The 16,192-nt window shown below is 39.6% G+C and overlaps 1 protein-coding gene across 4 annotated transcripts in view; it reads left to right on the forward strand.

Annotated features, from left to right (window-relative positions):
- MARK1 (microtubule affinity regulating kinase 1) overlaps positions 1–16,192 on the forward strand; it is a 118,822-nt gene that overhangs the window by 86,118 nt on the left and 16,512 nt on the right. For all 4 annotated transcript variants that reach the window (XM_058669195.1, XM_004578625.3, XM_004578626.3 and 1 more), the window contains exons 7-9: positions 5,569–5,625; positions 7,826–8,062; positions 8,152–8,271. In XM_058669195.1, coding sequence (XP_058525178.1) covers positions 5,569–5,625; positions 7,826–8,062; positions 8,152–8,271 — 414 coding nt within the window. The remainder of the gene's footprint in view (positions 1–5,568; positions 5,626–7,825; positions 8,063–8,151; positions 8,272–16,192) is intronic.

A 16,192-nucleotide genomic window follows, 5' to 3' on the forward strand; every position in this document is an offset into this window, starting at 1 on the left:
ATAAATTTGCCATAGACCCAGCTATCCCACTCCTAGGAATATACCCAAAAGAAGTGAAATTAGCATGTGAGAAGGAGATCTGTAATCCTGTATTTACTGCAGCACAATCTACAATTGCAAAGACATGGGAACAATCCAGATGTGCATCCAAGGAAAAGTGGTTAAAGAAACGCTGGTACATCTACTCCATGGAATGTTATTCAGCTATTAAGAATGAAATTATTCGATTTACAACTAGATGGTCCCAACTAGCAACCATTAAGCTCAGTGAAATGAGTCGATCACAAAAGAACAAATGCCATATGTTCTCTCTAATATAAGGAAACCATCATGGAAAGTGTAACTTCAATAAGCCAATCCATACTGGTTTTTTCTTTTTTTTTGGCTGTATCCCATGTGTTTTGATGTTTTTTATTTCAGTTTCATTTATTCCAAATACTTTCTTTTTTCTTGTCGAATTCATCACTGGCTCATGGGTTACACATTGGCATCATTTTTTTTAAAGATTTATTTATTTTATTACAAAGTCAGATATACAGAGAGGAGGAGAGACAGAGAGGAAGATCTTCTGTCCGATGATTCACTCCCCAAGTGAGCCACAACGGGCTGGTGCGCGCCGATCCGAAGCCGGGAACCAGGAACCTCTTCCGGGTCTACCCACACGGGTGCTGCAGGGTCCCAATGCACTGGGCCATCCTTGACTGCTTTCCCAGGCCACACCAGGCCACAAGCAGGGAGCTGGATGGGAAGTGAAGCTTCCGGGATTAGAACCGGTGCCCATATGGGATCCCAGGGCGTTCAAGACGAGGACTTTAGCCGCTAGGCCACGCCACCGGGCCCAGTGGCGTCATTTTTCTTTTTTTTTTTTTTTTGCATTTCATTTTTTTTTAATTTATTTTATTGTATTGTTGTTGTTGACAATCTTTACATAGTTAATTACCGTTAAAGAAAGAAAAAGAAGAAAAAAAAAAGGTTCAGGGGGATAGGGAAGTGGGTAATACTATTATGTCCATATTGTTTCCATCATGTATCTGAGGTAAAGGGGGATATTGAGGGAGAAGCCCCACCCGGTTTCCCGCCCACCCCGAGTCCCAGATGTGGGGCATGCTCTGAGATATGTGCTCGAGTGGTGTTAATAGTTCTCCGGTTATGAATTGCTGCCAGTTTCGCTCGATGAGGTCGTCCACTGATTGATATGGTCCATTATACAGTCTCCGTTTGTCCCATATTTCGCTGCCAACATATAGCTGAGATGAATGATTGATCTGCTCTGTCTTCTGTCTTTTCTTGGTTAGAGTTCTGAGTCCAGCAGTTCGATTGGGGAGATCTCCAAAGAAACTTTGAGGTATTCCCAGACTAGTTTCTTGTATGTTCTAGCAAGCACAGGGCCCGGCACAGTCCATCACCCCGATCAGCTGGTGGTTTCAATTGCTGGGTTGGTTCTGTTTTCGGTACCGAGTTGCATTGGAACCAATGGGTGTTGCAGTCCAGTCTGGTTTGGCCCTTACATCAACCAGTGGGAGCTGCAGCCTAGTTGGGGCGACCCACAATAACTCCCACCAGGCGAGCCTCCTACCCTGGTTTGCCAGTATGTGTAGCAGAAGACCAGTCTGTCCCCCATCCCATTTGGCTCTTGTACTTGTCAATGGGTATTAAAGCTTAGTTCTGTCTAACCAACTGAACCATCCAGCCCTCACGGGTGTTGTTGAGTGCCTCTCTATCTAGCCATCCCAGCTCCCATCCTAGTTTTCATGCCCTCCCACGGGAATAGTGACCCAAGAAGGGGGAACCCACTTTTTCCCTCCCAGGTCTCTCTGTCCCGGTTTATGCACTCTCCAGGTGGTTCTGTGATTTGACTCTACAGAGTTAGTTCCCAGTGCCAGCTTCTGCGGCTATGCCCGTACATCCCTCACCCACTCTAATTTATGCTTGCACCAGCAGGAATAATCAGCCCAGCCTGGCTTTTCCCTGGTCTAGTCCACATGCAGCGCACAGGTGATGTAGCCTTGCTTAGTCGGGTCTGTCTCTATCCCAGCCCAAGCTCTCCAGTGGGAGTAGCTGTCCAGCGAGGGGACCAGCCCCTTAATCCCCCCGCTGGTTCTGTCCCTCCCTTCCTGGATCTCATGTGTGCTGGTTGGGTGCTGCATTCATATCCAGTACAGGCAACCACGCCCTGGCATTCCATAATGTGTACTGGTTTTGTCGCAACCAAACCCGGCCCATCCCACACTCTGTTCTGGTGGTCGGATTTGCCAGTGGGTGACATGAACCGATTCAGCCTGGTCTGCTCCTGACCCATGCTGAATGTGTGCCAGTGGGAAACTTTCCATGGCCTATTCTGGGCTGTTTCCAATCATGCTTCTTGCGCTAACCTGCAGGGACTGTGTCCTGCCAGAGGAGTTGCCCAGACTCCTCCATCAGATCCCCTCCCAATGTCAGATTTTGCGTATGCCAGGGGATTCTTGAGCCAACCCTACCCAGTTCACCTCCTGTCCTAGCAGGAACAGTGGCTTTTCCTGGCTGGCTTTCACCCCATTCTGGTTCTTGTTGTTGGATGTTTCAACCCGGCCATGGCTCGTCCATACCCACATACAGCTCACGCACGGCTCAAGAGAGGAGTGAGACACAGCCTAATCAGTCCCACATCTACCCTCTGGTTCTCCATGACACCAGATGGTGTTGGGATCTGAACTGGCCTGATGCATCCAATCCCAGCCCACACTAGTGCCTCAGGTGACTACAACTGTTTCCTAGATAGAATGCAGCCCCCATTCCAGCACACGTGCCCCTTGGTGGGAACCTCAACCCAGTTAAGGTGTCCCCATGCCTCCACAACTGGGCCTGTTCCTAGCCATAGATCATGCGCCTGCCAGTGGTTGCTCTGACTCAGCTTATCTCAGTCCCTCACTTGTCCTGGCCTCTGCCTTAGACAGTATGCCTTGGCGTCCTTGACTCAAGTAGCTACCTAAGCAGCGATTCAGACAATCAATACCCCAGAGCTCCGTGACCGGGCGGCCAGCAGACAGAGCCTGGCACCACATGGTGCCCTGGCCGCCCTGGGGGAGGCCGAGGACTCGTTCACTGCCTTGCAGCAGTGTCTTTGGCGTGAGCCCCCAGCATTGGGTCCGACCCGGCAGGGGCACCCCCCACAGCTGCCACACTGTGAGGACGGCACTTGCCCCCGAATCCCAAGGCCCGAACCCCTCCCAAACTCACCCTGCCACAAGATATTAGCAGCTGGGCGGAGTTAGGAATTTTAACCCAGTTCCCAAGTTCCCTCATGGCGTACCTACCCTGAGGGAAGAGCTCTCTTGGGTCCTGGGGGAGGCCGAGGACTCGTTCACTGCCTTGCAGCAGTGTCTTTGGCGTGAGCCCCCAGCATTGGGTCCGACCCGGCAGGGGCACCCCCCCACAGCTGCCACACTGTGAGGAGCGGCACTGGCCCCGAATCCCAAGGCCTGAACCAGTGGCGTCATTTTTCACAAGAGTCTTTTGTGTTTCCTTTTTGTCACCCATGGTTACTCAGTGGTGCATTTTTTCATGGTGCTATAATTTGTTGTTTTTGTGGCTGTTGTTCTAATTCATACCAGTTGTTGACCTTGTTTCATAGCTTCTCATTTATGGAAATGTGTAGTAATAGAGTACTGGGGTCTGCTATGTCCAGATATAGGGGTACAATGCAATATGAATTCCTGCTTCCAAACAAAAGACGAACTCCCAATGAAACTGTTGGAAATATGTAGACAATGGCATGCGAACTGTCTGACATTGTCTGTACCGGCAGTGTAGGGGCACACTTAAATAAGAGACTGATGGAATTATGACTGCTTATGAAGGACAATACTATTGTACCACAGAATTCAAAAATTCAAAATAAGAATATAACAAAAAATTGAAATATTGCTGTTCTTCAAAGAGTTTAGATAAAATAGCACCTACTCCAGGAAGCATCTCCACAATTAATTCTTTTTAGAAGAAGTGTTTGAAAGACAGAGTTCCGGAGAGAGGAGAGACAGAGGAAGAGATCTTCCATTCACCAGTTGATTTCCCAAATAACTGCAGTGGCTGGGACTGTGCCATGCCAAAACAAAGAGCCTGGAGCTTCTTCCAGGTGTACCATGTGGGAATAGGGGCCCCAAAACTGAAGCCGTCTTCTGCTTTCCCAGGCACATTAATGGAGAGCTGAATCAAAAATGGAGTAGCAAAGACTGATGCCCATATGGGATGCCAGCACTTCAGATTGAAGCTTTTACCTACTATTCCACAACACTGACTGCAAAATTATTCTTTACTTTCTATGGTTCTCTAATTTCTTTTACCTCTGCTTCTATGATCTTCCTTGTATTACAAGTATTTCACATGCACGTTTTCTCATTTTAATCAGATTGTGACCCCCGTAAGGGTAGGGTTCATGCAGTGTTCATTTTTGTATTCCCCTAGCAACTAGCACATTTTCTTGCATGTAACTGGTAGTTGATAAACTGAATGTTGATTTCAAAGTGTTTAGTTGACTTATGTGTTACTCATATGTCTGGAATTTTGTTTTGAATTCCTATCTTTACTTCTACTTTGATATTTTTCTATCCATGTTTCTGTTGGAATGGTCATGCTTTACTTACCTTTAGACTAAAAAAAATCATTTGTATCTCCATTTTAAAATGTCTAGCCACCATTTAATTTTTCAAACTGTGTTTGTACTTAACTGAATCTATAGAATTGAATGTTCTGCATGCATTAAAATGGTTATACTCCTGCACATCAGGTATACTAATGCATACAAAAAAGCTCTTAAGTAACTAGCAGTTCTTTTCCTTTTTACATCTTATGTAATAAAGAATTGTGATAAATTATAATCTGTTTTTCACTTATATTTTTGACATTTTCAGTATTGAGTTCTTTCCTATTCACGCCTTATCCTTTATAGAACCCTATGTGAAGATGAAAAATTATGCTTGCATACAAAATGTAGTCACAGGTGCAGTGCTTTGCCCAGCTGAATTATTAAGAGCTTGAAAATAAAATATCATTTTACCCTCTTGTGATAATTAGGTTTCTTTAAGACAAAATTTTCCTGTTTATATGTGAATCAATATAGGATAATGATGAACACTTCATTGATAAGTTCTTAGCAAATTGGCCTCACCAAAGAAACATGTCTTGAACATACTTTCTGTAATTAATAGAACAGAATTTTTAACTTGAGCCATCTTTCTTGAAATACTGATTCACATGTGCCAGAGCTTGTATTTGAACACTGTGATAAAGTGACTAACCAAAGTTACAAATATAACACATTCAGCTACTCAAGGAAGAAAGCTTACAACCCCCCAAAATCTTTACATAATCTAAGAAATTTTTGTATATTACTTTTCAGTATTTTCTACATTTAAAAGCATAAGCTCTATCACCATAATGTGTGTAATTTTCTTAACTAAAAGAGTAGTAAAATTATTAAATATTACTCCAAATTCAGAATCAGTAATTTGCTTCAATTATAAGAATTAAGAAAAAAAATCAGATTTCTACTGTCAAATAAATTTGAGTTTCTTGCCTCTATTTTTATTTCAGATTGTATCTGCTGTACAGTATTGTCATCAGAAGTGCATTGTTCACCGTGATCTTAAGGTAAGCCACTGCTTTTATAATCCAAAACTTAGTTATATCAGATATTACCAGATATTTAATATTAGAGCAATCTTGTGGTTATCTGATTTTGCTAGGTAATGTATAAAGTAATTATTTTTATTTAATCCTCACAACCACTTCATGAAAGGCAATATTTTCACTGAATAAATAAATAAAATGTGATCGAGGTGTTTTCTATCATCAAAGGGTGGTGGATTTGATCACTAATTAGCTTGTTCGAACAGACAGATGTGAAATTTTGCACCTAACCTAAAAGCTTGAAGTTCCTTTAAGTCAGAAGCAAGATCCAGCTCTGTCTGATATAAGAACTAGTGTTTGGTGCACACATGAAGGCTCCAAGATGTAAGGAAAATTTTTAAAAGTTCATAACAGCATTAAGTGCATGTAATTAGCATAAGCTAGCATACTTAGAATAAAATGTATAATAGTGAGGAAGTGGTTGTGACCAAATGTTTTCCCCCTGGTTTTGTTTGATAATGAAATGTTTGTCTCTTTTACTCAGTTTTTCCAAGTATATCCTGAATTACTGCCCACCAACAAGTCTACTTTTCCTTTATCCTTTCTTTTTTTTTTTTTAGTGTTTTTTCTTTTCCCATTGCCTCTTGTCATAGTAACACTAATTTATACAGTATTTCAAACCTGTCCTAAATAGTTGTCAGTGACTAATCCTGTATTTTGCTCCTTTTTTCTGAGCATACAAATTTTCTGCTGCCCTACACTTTTCTGTTTCTTGGTCATCTCTCTCTGGTATTTTAAGAAGGAATCAAATCCACAAGGAAAGAAGGAACATTTCCTCACCTCTTGTGTTTAGCTCCCAGCTTATCACTTCATTTCTTATGTGAAAAATCTGATAATAAAATAAAATAGGTTCTCCCTCCAGTCCAGTGGAGAAATTTTCCTTGTGTGCTCCAGGGAACCTGTGACTCCTCCCCACCACCCCCAGCCCTGCCATTCAGCTCTTCTTCTTTGAGGCATAAGTGCTTTAATAACCATCACACAGTTTGAGACAGACTGAAACATCCAGCTTCATCGCAAGTGACCCTGGAAATTCAGTGACCAGGTTCTTAAACGAAAACATCAAAATAATCTGGATTTTGTCATGCAGTCTACACATTATCTACTAGAAATCTCTCAAATGTGTGTGTTTTCATTATATTTATGCCACAAGTAGTGCCAGAGATTTAATTGCATGTTTTGTTGTTAAATATATCCCCATTGTCTAAAGCAAAGTGAAGACGAAGTGTCTTAAATTGATAAATCAAACACACAAAAAAAGACAAGACAAGGAGGCATGGAGGAAGAAAGAAACACACAGTAGATGTTGTACCTGCTTCCATGTCTGTAGGTCCCTCCACCTAATTAAAAATTCTGGTTTTCATCTTATTTTACTGTTTTGGCGGACCTGAGAAAACATCTACAAAGTGACTTATAACTTGGTTAGTCTCTTTATCAATTGTAATAGAATTTGAAGCAAAACATGTACACATGCCTCTTACTGAATTACTTGTATTTACAAAACACATTTAGAATTTTGTTTTTGAGTGATCCTGTGTTAGGATTTTAGCAGCATTGTTAACGCAGTATTTAGTGCCTTCTATGCAGCTACCTGCAGAACAGAATCTAGTCCTAGACAGCAAGAGGAAGCCAAAAACAGACAAAATCTAATAGAAGTTGTCTTATGTTTTGTTTTCCTTAAACAGTACTTTGTTTTGAAAACATTCTACAAGAGAGGACAAAGCAATGATTTCAGTTACTCACACACTCCTGTTATTTAGATAAGCCCTTGATACTCTATTAAATGACCCTCCTTTGGGTAAAATTGTTAAGTCCAAAGAAGACAGCTGTCAGGTTAGCTTACTTTCTGTAGGCCATAACCAAGTACACTCCCAGCAAGTTTCTAACCTGTGAAAAATAAATTTTTAAATGACTTCTCTTAAATAGTTGCAGTGTATATTTAAAAGAGGCCTTTGCTTTTCCCAGGTGTTAAAATTCAATCGTGCATAGATGTAATTCTTAACAGTGACACCCTGAAGTACCACACTGGACTTCTAAACTTAGTATTCGATTTAAAACTTAGAGCCAAGAAATATGTTGAATTTGGGATCTGCAACAATTCTGACAAATATTTGTTACTTTGTGTAGGCTTTTTACATTGTCCTTTTTATTATTTTCCTCTTAGGCTGAAAATCTTCTCCTTGATGCTGATATGAATATTAAAATTGCTGACTTTGGTTTTAGTAATGAATTTACAGTTGGGAACAAATTGGACACGTTTTGTGGAAGCCCACCCTACGCTGCTCCGGAGCTTTTCCAAGGGAAGAAGTACGACGGGCCGGAAGTGGACGTATGGAGCCTTGGCGTCATTCTCTATACGTTAGTCAGTGGCTCCCTGCCTTTTGATGGCCAGAATTTAAAGGTATCAGCTAAATTTGTTGTTAATATTTTTACCCACCAACACAACAATTCCAAAAGCCAGTTATATGTGCTTTCTCACACCTTTTTAAGGAACTACGGGAGCGAGTATTACGAGGGAAGTACCGTATCCCCTTCTATATGTCCACAGACTGTGAAAATCTGCTGAAGAAATTGTTAGTGCTGAATCCAATAAAGAGAGGCAGCTTGGAAGTAAGTAATTATCACACTTAAAATTTGATAAGCTATTCCAGAAAATGAAGGACATTTTTGTCCGTTTTTTGGGAGAACTGCCATGCCATTTCAGTTTGCCTCTTATTAGACCTATAGTAGCAATAGTAAGTGAAGATGACATAAAAATAAGGACAAAATTGACTTTTAGTTGAAGAAGGCGAAAAACACCTAGCCTTTGTCAGAAACTGCTTGGTTGAATTTTCAGTCAGTAAGAATTTTAAAGATAAAAGAAGATAGTAAAAAGTCTAATCCGGTGAGTGCTTCCTGGTTATATCTGAAGGTGGTGACCATTCAACAATGTAATAGAAACCTCTCAATAGCTGCACAGAGCATCGATAAATATTTAAGGAGAACAAATTAGACATGATTATTTCATTTGTGACATGTTGTGTTAATCTATATATATTCCATATGTGAGGTTATTTATAATAGAAACAGTTACTAATGTGTTAAATATGTTGTAGCCAAATATTAACAGAAGTTCTATAAGCAAGATGTCTAACCATCTTCCCCTCTGACGCTGCAATCAGAAAAGCCTGTTTTAACTGTTTTGCCCATCTGTGTTTAAGAGTGGTGTTTTGCCCTATACTAAAGTCATTTGCAAGGATCTAGCATGCTTTTTTCATTGGTGCTCTTTTGCATGTATTCTTTTATTTGCCGTACTAAAAAGGGTGGAAAAGTCAGAATTAACCTCACTTAAACTTTTTTAGTGTCAAAATGGGAATTTATGGCACAGTCTCCATTCTGATTAGGAGTGAGCCGTTCCTGAGTAGAGTTCTCAGGTTGTTTAGGCCTTTGTAATTTCTTTTCCACAAGTTGTTTTGTTTTGTTTTGTTTTATTTTGGGTTTCTTTTTTGTTTGTTTTATTTAAAAATGCAGTGTGCTTTGATGGAAGTTAAGGGATGGTGACTTCCACTGGGAAATTGTTTTGAATAGTTTGTATCAGTGTATCAATTGCAAATCCTCACCCCTTTTAAAGCGAATTGTATGTTTAAATATGATCAGTTCCTGGTTGTGTTTTTTGTTTTCCTGCAAAGAAAAAGGCTGTTTTAGAAATGCTGTGATAGAGAATGTGTGTAGCAAGAAGTCCACTTGTTTGTTATTCCTTTTCTAAGCTTCATTATAAGTGACAGTGAGACAGTTGAAAAGAGAATTGTTGACTTTCATGGCTTCTAAACTTGACTTTCATGGCTTCTAAACTTGCTGAACTTAAAGAACATTAAACTCTCAATCCTGCTTTATCATGCACTTGTATCCTGGGAACCCACTTTACCTGAGTTTCATTTATTAAAACACCCAGAGGTAAACAGTAGTTCAGCTCATAAGCAGAGTAAAAAGAATATGCAAAAATTATTGGTAGAACTAGATCTTACAAGGATGGTTATTGATAAAATGTACTTCTCTCTTAAAGATGGTTAGGTCACAGTAGCCAAACACTTTAGTCATTCATTCTTAGCATTATAATGCTGAGGATTACAGTATTAGAACGGAAAAAGCCACATCATCCTTTTTAAAATATATATATTGATTATTTATTTATTATTTTGCTTCTTTATTATTATCATTATATGATACAGTTCCATTGGCCCTGGGATTTTTCTTACCCCTTCGCTAAGTCCCCCTCCCCCTCACTGAGTTCCCCTATATTATTACTATAGTATAGTTCCTCATAAATAGTCATAAGTCCATTATTGTGGGCATAGACAATAGCAGAGTTCAGCATTCTGTTGTTAAGATATAGTTAATAGTTTCATTGGGAGTCCATCTTTGGACGTAGAGGTGCATACTGCATTGTATCATATTGAGTACTTCACAATTCAGAGAAATGACTTTCTTTGGAGTGATTTAGCTATTCCCTGCCTATTGTACATCGGACTTTCTTTTTCTTTCTTTCTCTCTTTCTCTCTTTCTTTCTTTCTTTCTTTCTTTCTCTCTTTCTCTCTTTCTTTCTATCTTTCTTTCTCTCTCTTTCTCTCTTTCTCTCTTTCTCTCTTTCTCTCTTTCTCTCTTTCTCTCTTTCTCTCTTTCTCTCTCTCTTTCTTGGCAAAAATATAGCACAGTGTACTCTTTTCACTCTTGGAATGTTTGTTTAGATAAATTTTCTAGAGTGGAATACTGGGCCAAAGGATACAGAACATCTAGATGTGCACTACCCAGGGCTTTTCAATACAACCATTCTCCACAGTTTGATTCAGTATTGGATGTAAAAATTTTTAGTATGGTGGTAATAGAGTCTATTATAGCTGCTTTAATTTGTATTACTTTTCCTAGTTGCACACCTGAAAATTATTAATGATTAGATTGGCTATGCTCCTTCATGTATTAGCTCTCATGTACTTGTTTTAAAGGAGTGGTGAGGGCAAGGCACGGTGGCCTAGCAGCTAAACTCTTCACCTTGAAAGCGCCGAGATCCCATATGGACACCTGTTCTAATCCCGGCAGCTCCACTTCCCATCCAGCTCCCGGCTTGTGGCCTGGGAAAGCAGTCAAGGATGGCCCAAAGCCTTAGGACCCTGCACCCATGTGGGAAACCCGAAAGAGGATCTGGGTTCCTGGCTTCAGATCACTGCAGCACTGGCCGTTGTGGTCACCTGGGGAGTGAATCATCGGATGGAAGATCTTTCTCTCTGTCTCTCCTCCTCTCTGTATATCTGACTTTGCAATAAAAATAAATAAATCTTAAAAAAAAAATTAAAGTAGTGGTGAATCAAACTTGTAGGTTTTTAATCAGCCTTGTACCTGTTAACCCTGTTAACGTGAAGTATTTCCTACTAATTCACATTTTTTAAAGAAGTGCAGCTTCTGTTTTTTTTCAGTGTTGCTTGACTATCATAAATTATTTATTAGAATAGCCCTGTAGTCTTTTTCCTCTATGTACTTTGTTATTACAGATATTTGATTTATAGGATGTCACAATATGGCTATTTGTTCTTAATTCATATACTTTTTTCTTACTTTTGAAGCATACTGTGTATTTTATCATTTTTTCTCCATTTTCATTTCTCCTGACTTACCCTGTAGTTGTCTCATTCTAAACATCACCAACATAATCTTTTCCAGATTGTGTATATATATATGAAAGCTATCAGCTTTTCCTTACTGTACTGGTTGAAAGGGAACAGTACCACACATGATCTGTGGTTCTTTATTGGAGGTGTTTCCTCCATTTATGAAACTATTGATATGCCCATTTTTTATTGTTGGTAAGAAACTGAAAGCCATTTCTGCCTTCTCCTCTGTGTACATCTCTCGTTTTTCTAGCTCTTAGCCAGTGTAGATGAACTTACCTTTCGAAATAATGTAGAATGTGAGCGTGAAGTGCCGCTCCCCCAATTGCCCTCTGTCATTAACCCTTCCACAAAAGTATGTTTAATGCCTTCTTTTCAACCTGCTGCAGTAACCTTTAAGATCTTGTGACAGTAAAAAATTAATTTTTAATAATAATAAACATTTTTAAAGGAAAGATAATCAAGATACAGTTTGGGAAATATATGATGTGCTTTCCAAAGATTGAAACCATTAAGTCAAAATATCCCCATCTGCCTATCCTAAATCCCATGAGTTTTTAAATGTGCACTTAAGTATAGGATATTTCCTATAGTTGATTAATTTTTTATAATTCATCTGAAGCCCTTTTGCCAGTATTTCTCTGTTATTGTCAGCAAGTGCTCATTTTTTGTTCGTTAACAATAACATTCCCTTTGCTTAATTTGGAATGTGTTTGTCTTCTTTTGAGCTGTCTGAAATGAAATCTGAAGTGGGTTAATTTATTCAACTGGTTTCTCTGTCTGGCGCAATTTGTTGGCCTAGTTCTTTATATCCTGCCTGAAGCCACCCAGACTAGGGTTATGGGAGCTCTTGCCTGTCACTCAGCGAGTATATTTCTTCAGAAGGTTTCTTCCTTGACTTTTTTTTTAAGATTTATTTTATTTTTATTGCAAAGTCAGATATACAAAGAGGAGGAGAGACAGATCTTCTATCCGATGGTTCACTCCCTAAGTGACCACAACAGCTCGTACTGCGCCTATCCGAAGCCGGGAGCCAGGAGCTATTCTGGGTTTCCCACATGGGTGCAGGGTCCCAAGGCTTTGGGCCATCCTCGACTGCTTTCCCAGGCCACAAGCAGGGAGCTGGATGGGAAGCGGGGCTGCCGGGATTAGAACAGGCATCTATATGGGATCTCGGCGCGTTCAATGTGAGGACTTCAGCTGCTAGGCCATGCCGCCGAGCCCCTTCCTTGACTTTTTATGTTAACTCTTGGGGCTACCATGAGAGAATGTTGTATAGGCAGGAGATTGACACAACTAAGGAGAAGTCCTACTCCTTCAAGTAAGGAGTTTTCAGAGAGTTTGTAAAATTACATATTATGATAAAATTATACCTGAATTTTAAAAATATATACCAGAATAAATTCATCTCTTTTTTTGTAAAGATTTGTTTATTTTCATTTAAAGGTAGATGTAAAGAGAGATGAAGACATAGAGAGACCAATCTTCCATCTGCTGGTTCACTCCCCACATAGCTGCAGTGGTCGTAGCTGAGCCCATCCACAGCAAGGAGCCAGGAGTCTCCCAAATGGCTGCAGTAATCATAGCTGAGCCCATCCACAGCAAGGAGCCAGGGGTCTCCCGCATGGGTGCAGGGCCCCCAAAGACATGGCTGTACTCCACTGCTTTCCCAGTTCATAGCAAGGAACTGAATAGAAATGGAGCAGCCCATTTGAACTGATGCCCATATGGATGCCAGCACTAAAGAAAAGGATTAGCTTGCTGCGCTACTACACTGGTCTCTCCATTGCACTAGCCCTTAAACTTTTGTTTTATTTCAATTTTCTAGGAACTTTTTAAGTCCTCTTGTGTAGTTGTATTTTGTTGGATTCTTTGTCTTGAGAAAGACCCCTGTATGTTCTCATCATTACTTCCCACCTTTGCCTTCCTTCTTTCTGAAATTCTGTGTAGTCTGCTTTAAAATATAACTTGTAAACCAAACTGCTAAGTAAACGCTTAATGACCAGACTAATAAAGCAAAGTTAAACTGTGTTGACTCTCTTTTAGCTTCCCAGTTGCCTTTCTTTGTTTCCACGTTTTCCCAACTAATAAATTAGGCACAGGAAGAGATAAACAGCAATAACTAATAATAGAGTAGAACAACTATAGCTATATACTGTGATGAAATTTGTGTAAATATAGTCTCTCCCAAAATAACGTACTGTAATCACCCTTTTAATGAGGTGAAGTGGAAATGATGCAATGCCAAGGTGACATGATAAAACAAGCTGAGTGACATAAGCATTCTAAGTGAATGGTAGGCTTCTTTTGACTTCCTACATCTGTGTCGTAGGAAGCTGTCCTGAGTAACATGAGGAAATCTTGCACTGGCCCAGTAGATCCTGGCAGAATGTGAATCATCCCTTTGCCTGTCAAGTCTACACTGTGTGCACCGCTGCCTGTTGGGCACTTAATAGTCTTCCTGGCTGTCAGATCGACTGACACAGAAGCACAGTGCTTCTGTCCAAGTAATACTTAGAATAGCACAATTGTAAATTTATAAACTTTTTTTCTGGGATTTTCTACTTAATCTTTTCATATCACAGCGAAATCATGCAGGCAGGGAGTGGGGGCAGGGGGTGGGGGAATGGGCTACTGTATCCACTTTGGAACCCGAGAGGTTCTACCAACATCATCTTATATCGACAGATGCTAGTGCCTGACTCAATTAGGCTTCTGTCGGAAACTTTGGGAGGGGAGGGGTGAGGAATAGGAAAGCCTTGGTGTTTTGGAAACTTGTACAACAGAAATTTGCAACTCTGCTGTTCTTTTTTATCCTCCTGATGTGATTCTTTTCAGCGTTTATCATTTACTGATGAATAATCACTGAGGGCCTGCATGATAATGTTTACTATTTTAAAATGTATAATGATTTTATTATCGGTGTTAATAGCAATTGAGTTAGTGGTAACAAATGTGTAGTGATTTTATTATCGGTGATAATAACAACTGAGTTAGTGGTAATCTTTTTAGGAGTTACATGTCTGCATAATCATATTTTTAAAATACATGAGAATTGCCCACAAATTTTTATTTCAATATATATAGTGTGACTAAGATCTTAAGGAAAACTGTTCCACCTAGCACATTGATCTTTTCATAGATTTCGGTGTTTTGAGCTTTGGCATTCTTCTAATTATTCACTTTGGGTTAATAACAATAAGTGAGGGGAAGGAACCTGTGGAGATGAGCAGTTAGCCTTATAAAAGTTCGCTCATGCATTTTTCTAAATGTTATTTTATTATAACTATATATAATACATTATACATATTTAACATATAAAATAAATAATATTTTTTCTAAATAGTAGAATATTGGCAAATGAAGTTTAAAAATGGAGAATGTGCTTGACAGCACATGAAGAGAAAATCAATGCGTCGGGACCTAGGATGAATATGATCTCTGTAGTGATAAAAAAGTCCATGATGTTTCTAAATTAATATAGTTATTCACACATACTTTTCTTTACTAAAATTCTGTTTTTCCATCATAGATACAATAATTACATCCTTAGATCCTCGTCTTGCCCCAGCCCCAATTTCTCATTGACCAATGATATATATATGTATAATATCTATAACATAATATATATAAACCCTCTGTGTTGCCCCTTCTCTTTTTTATTGGTTAAAACATAACACATACACTTAACACATTTATCCTCTTAACAATCTTGAGCTTCTGTTATGGTGGTGTTGTTTCTGAGCACAGATTTCTAGAACATTTTTATTTTATATGACTAAAGCTCTGAATTCATTTGTTCCCCCAATTCCCTTCTTCCCAACCCCTAGTAACTGCCCAACCTCTAGTAACTTTATGCTTCTGTAAATTTGACTACTTTAGATACCTCATGTAAATAGAATCATGTATCACTAGTTTTTTTATGCTTGCCTTTTATTTTACTTAGCATAGTGCCTTCAAGGTTCATCATATGATCAGTTTTTAAGTCTGAACAATATTCCACAGCATGTGTAGAATACATGTTTTGATTGCTTCCTCTGTTAGTAAGCATTCAGGTTGCTGTCACATCTTTGCTATTATCTGTAATATTGCTGTGAACAGGAATAAAAATATCTTTTTGATATGTTCATTTTCTTTGGATCAATACCCAGAGTAGAAATTACTGGATTATATGGTAGTTCTATTGATTTGGGGAGGGGGAGGGAACCCTTCATACTATTTTCCATAACAACTGCACCATTTTATAATACCACATATTTAACTTTTCACCACCTCCCTTGTTTTCATAGTGGTTGTTTCATCAGATGTGAGTTGATATCCCAGTGTGCACTTTTTTATTTTTCAAGATTTATTTTTATTGGAAAGTCAGATATACATAGAGGAAGATCTTCCATCAACTGATTCACTCCCTACGTGGTTGCAATGGCCAGAGCTGCATCGATCCAAAGCCAGGAGCCGGGAGCCTCCTCTGAGTCTCCCACGCAGGCACAGGTTTGGGCTGTCCTCGACTACTTTCCCAGACCAGCAGGGAGCTGGATAGAAAGCGGGGCCGCCTAGACCAGAACTGGGCCCATATGGAATCCTGGAGTGTACAAGACGAGGACTTCAGCTACTAGGCTACTGCGCTGGGTTCCCCAATGTGCTTTTTAGTTTCCATGACGATTGCTGACGTTGAGCATCTTCTCATGTGCTTCTTTACCATTTGTTTATTTTTTCTGGAGACAAACCTATTCAACTCCTTAGCCCATTCTTAAAATTTAGTTATGGACTTGTAGGAGTTTTTGATGCATTGTGCATATTATTCCCTAACCCAGTATATGTTTTGCAGATATTTTCTGCCATTTGGCCCCACTAGGTTGTGTTTTAAATAGTCCAGTAATGACCATTTCACA

Source organism: Ochotona princeps, chromosome 10, assembly GCF_030435755.1.
Source record: "Ochotona princeps isolate mOchPri1 chromosome 10, mOchPri1.hap1, whole genome shotgun sequence".
NCBI lineage: Eukaryota > Metazoa > Chordata > Mammalia > Lagomorpha > Ochotonidae > Ochotona > Ochotona princeps.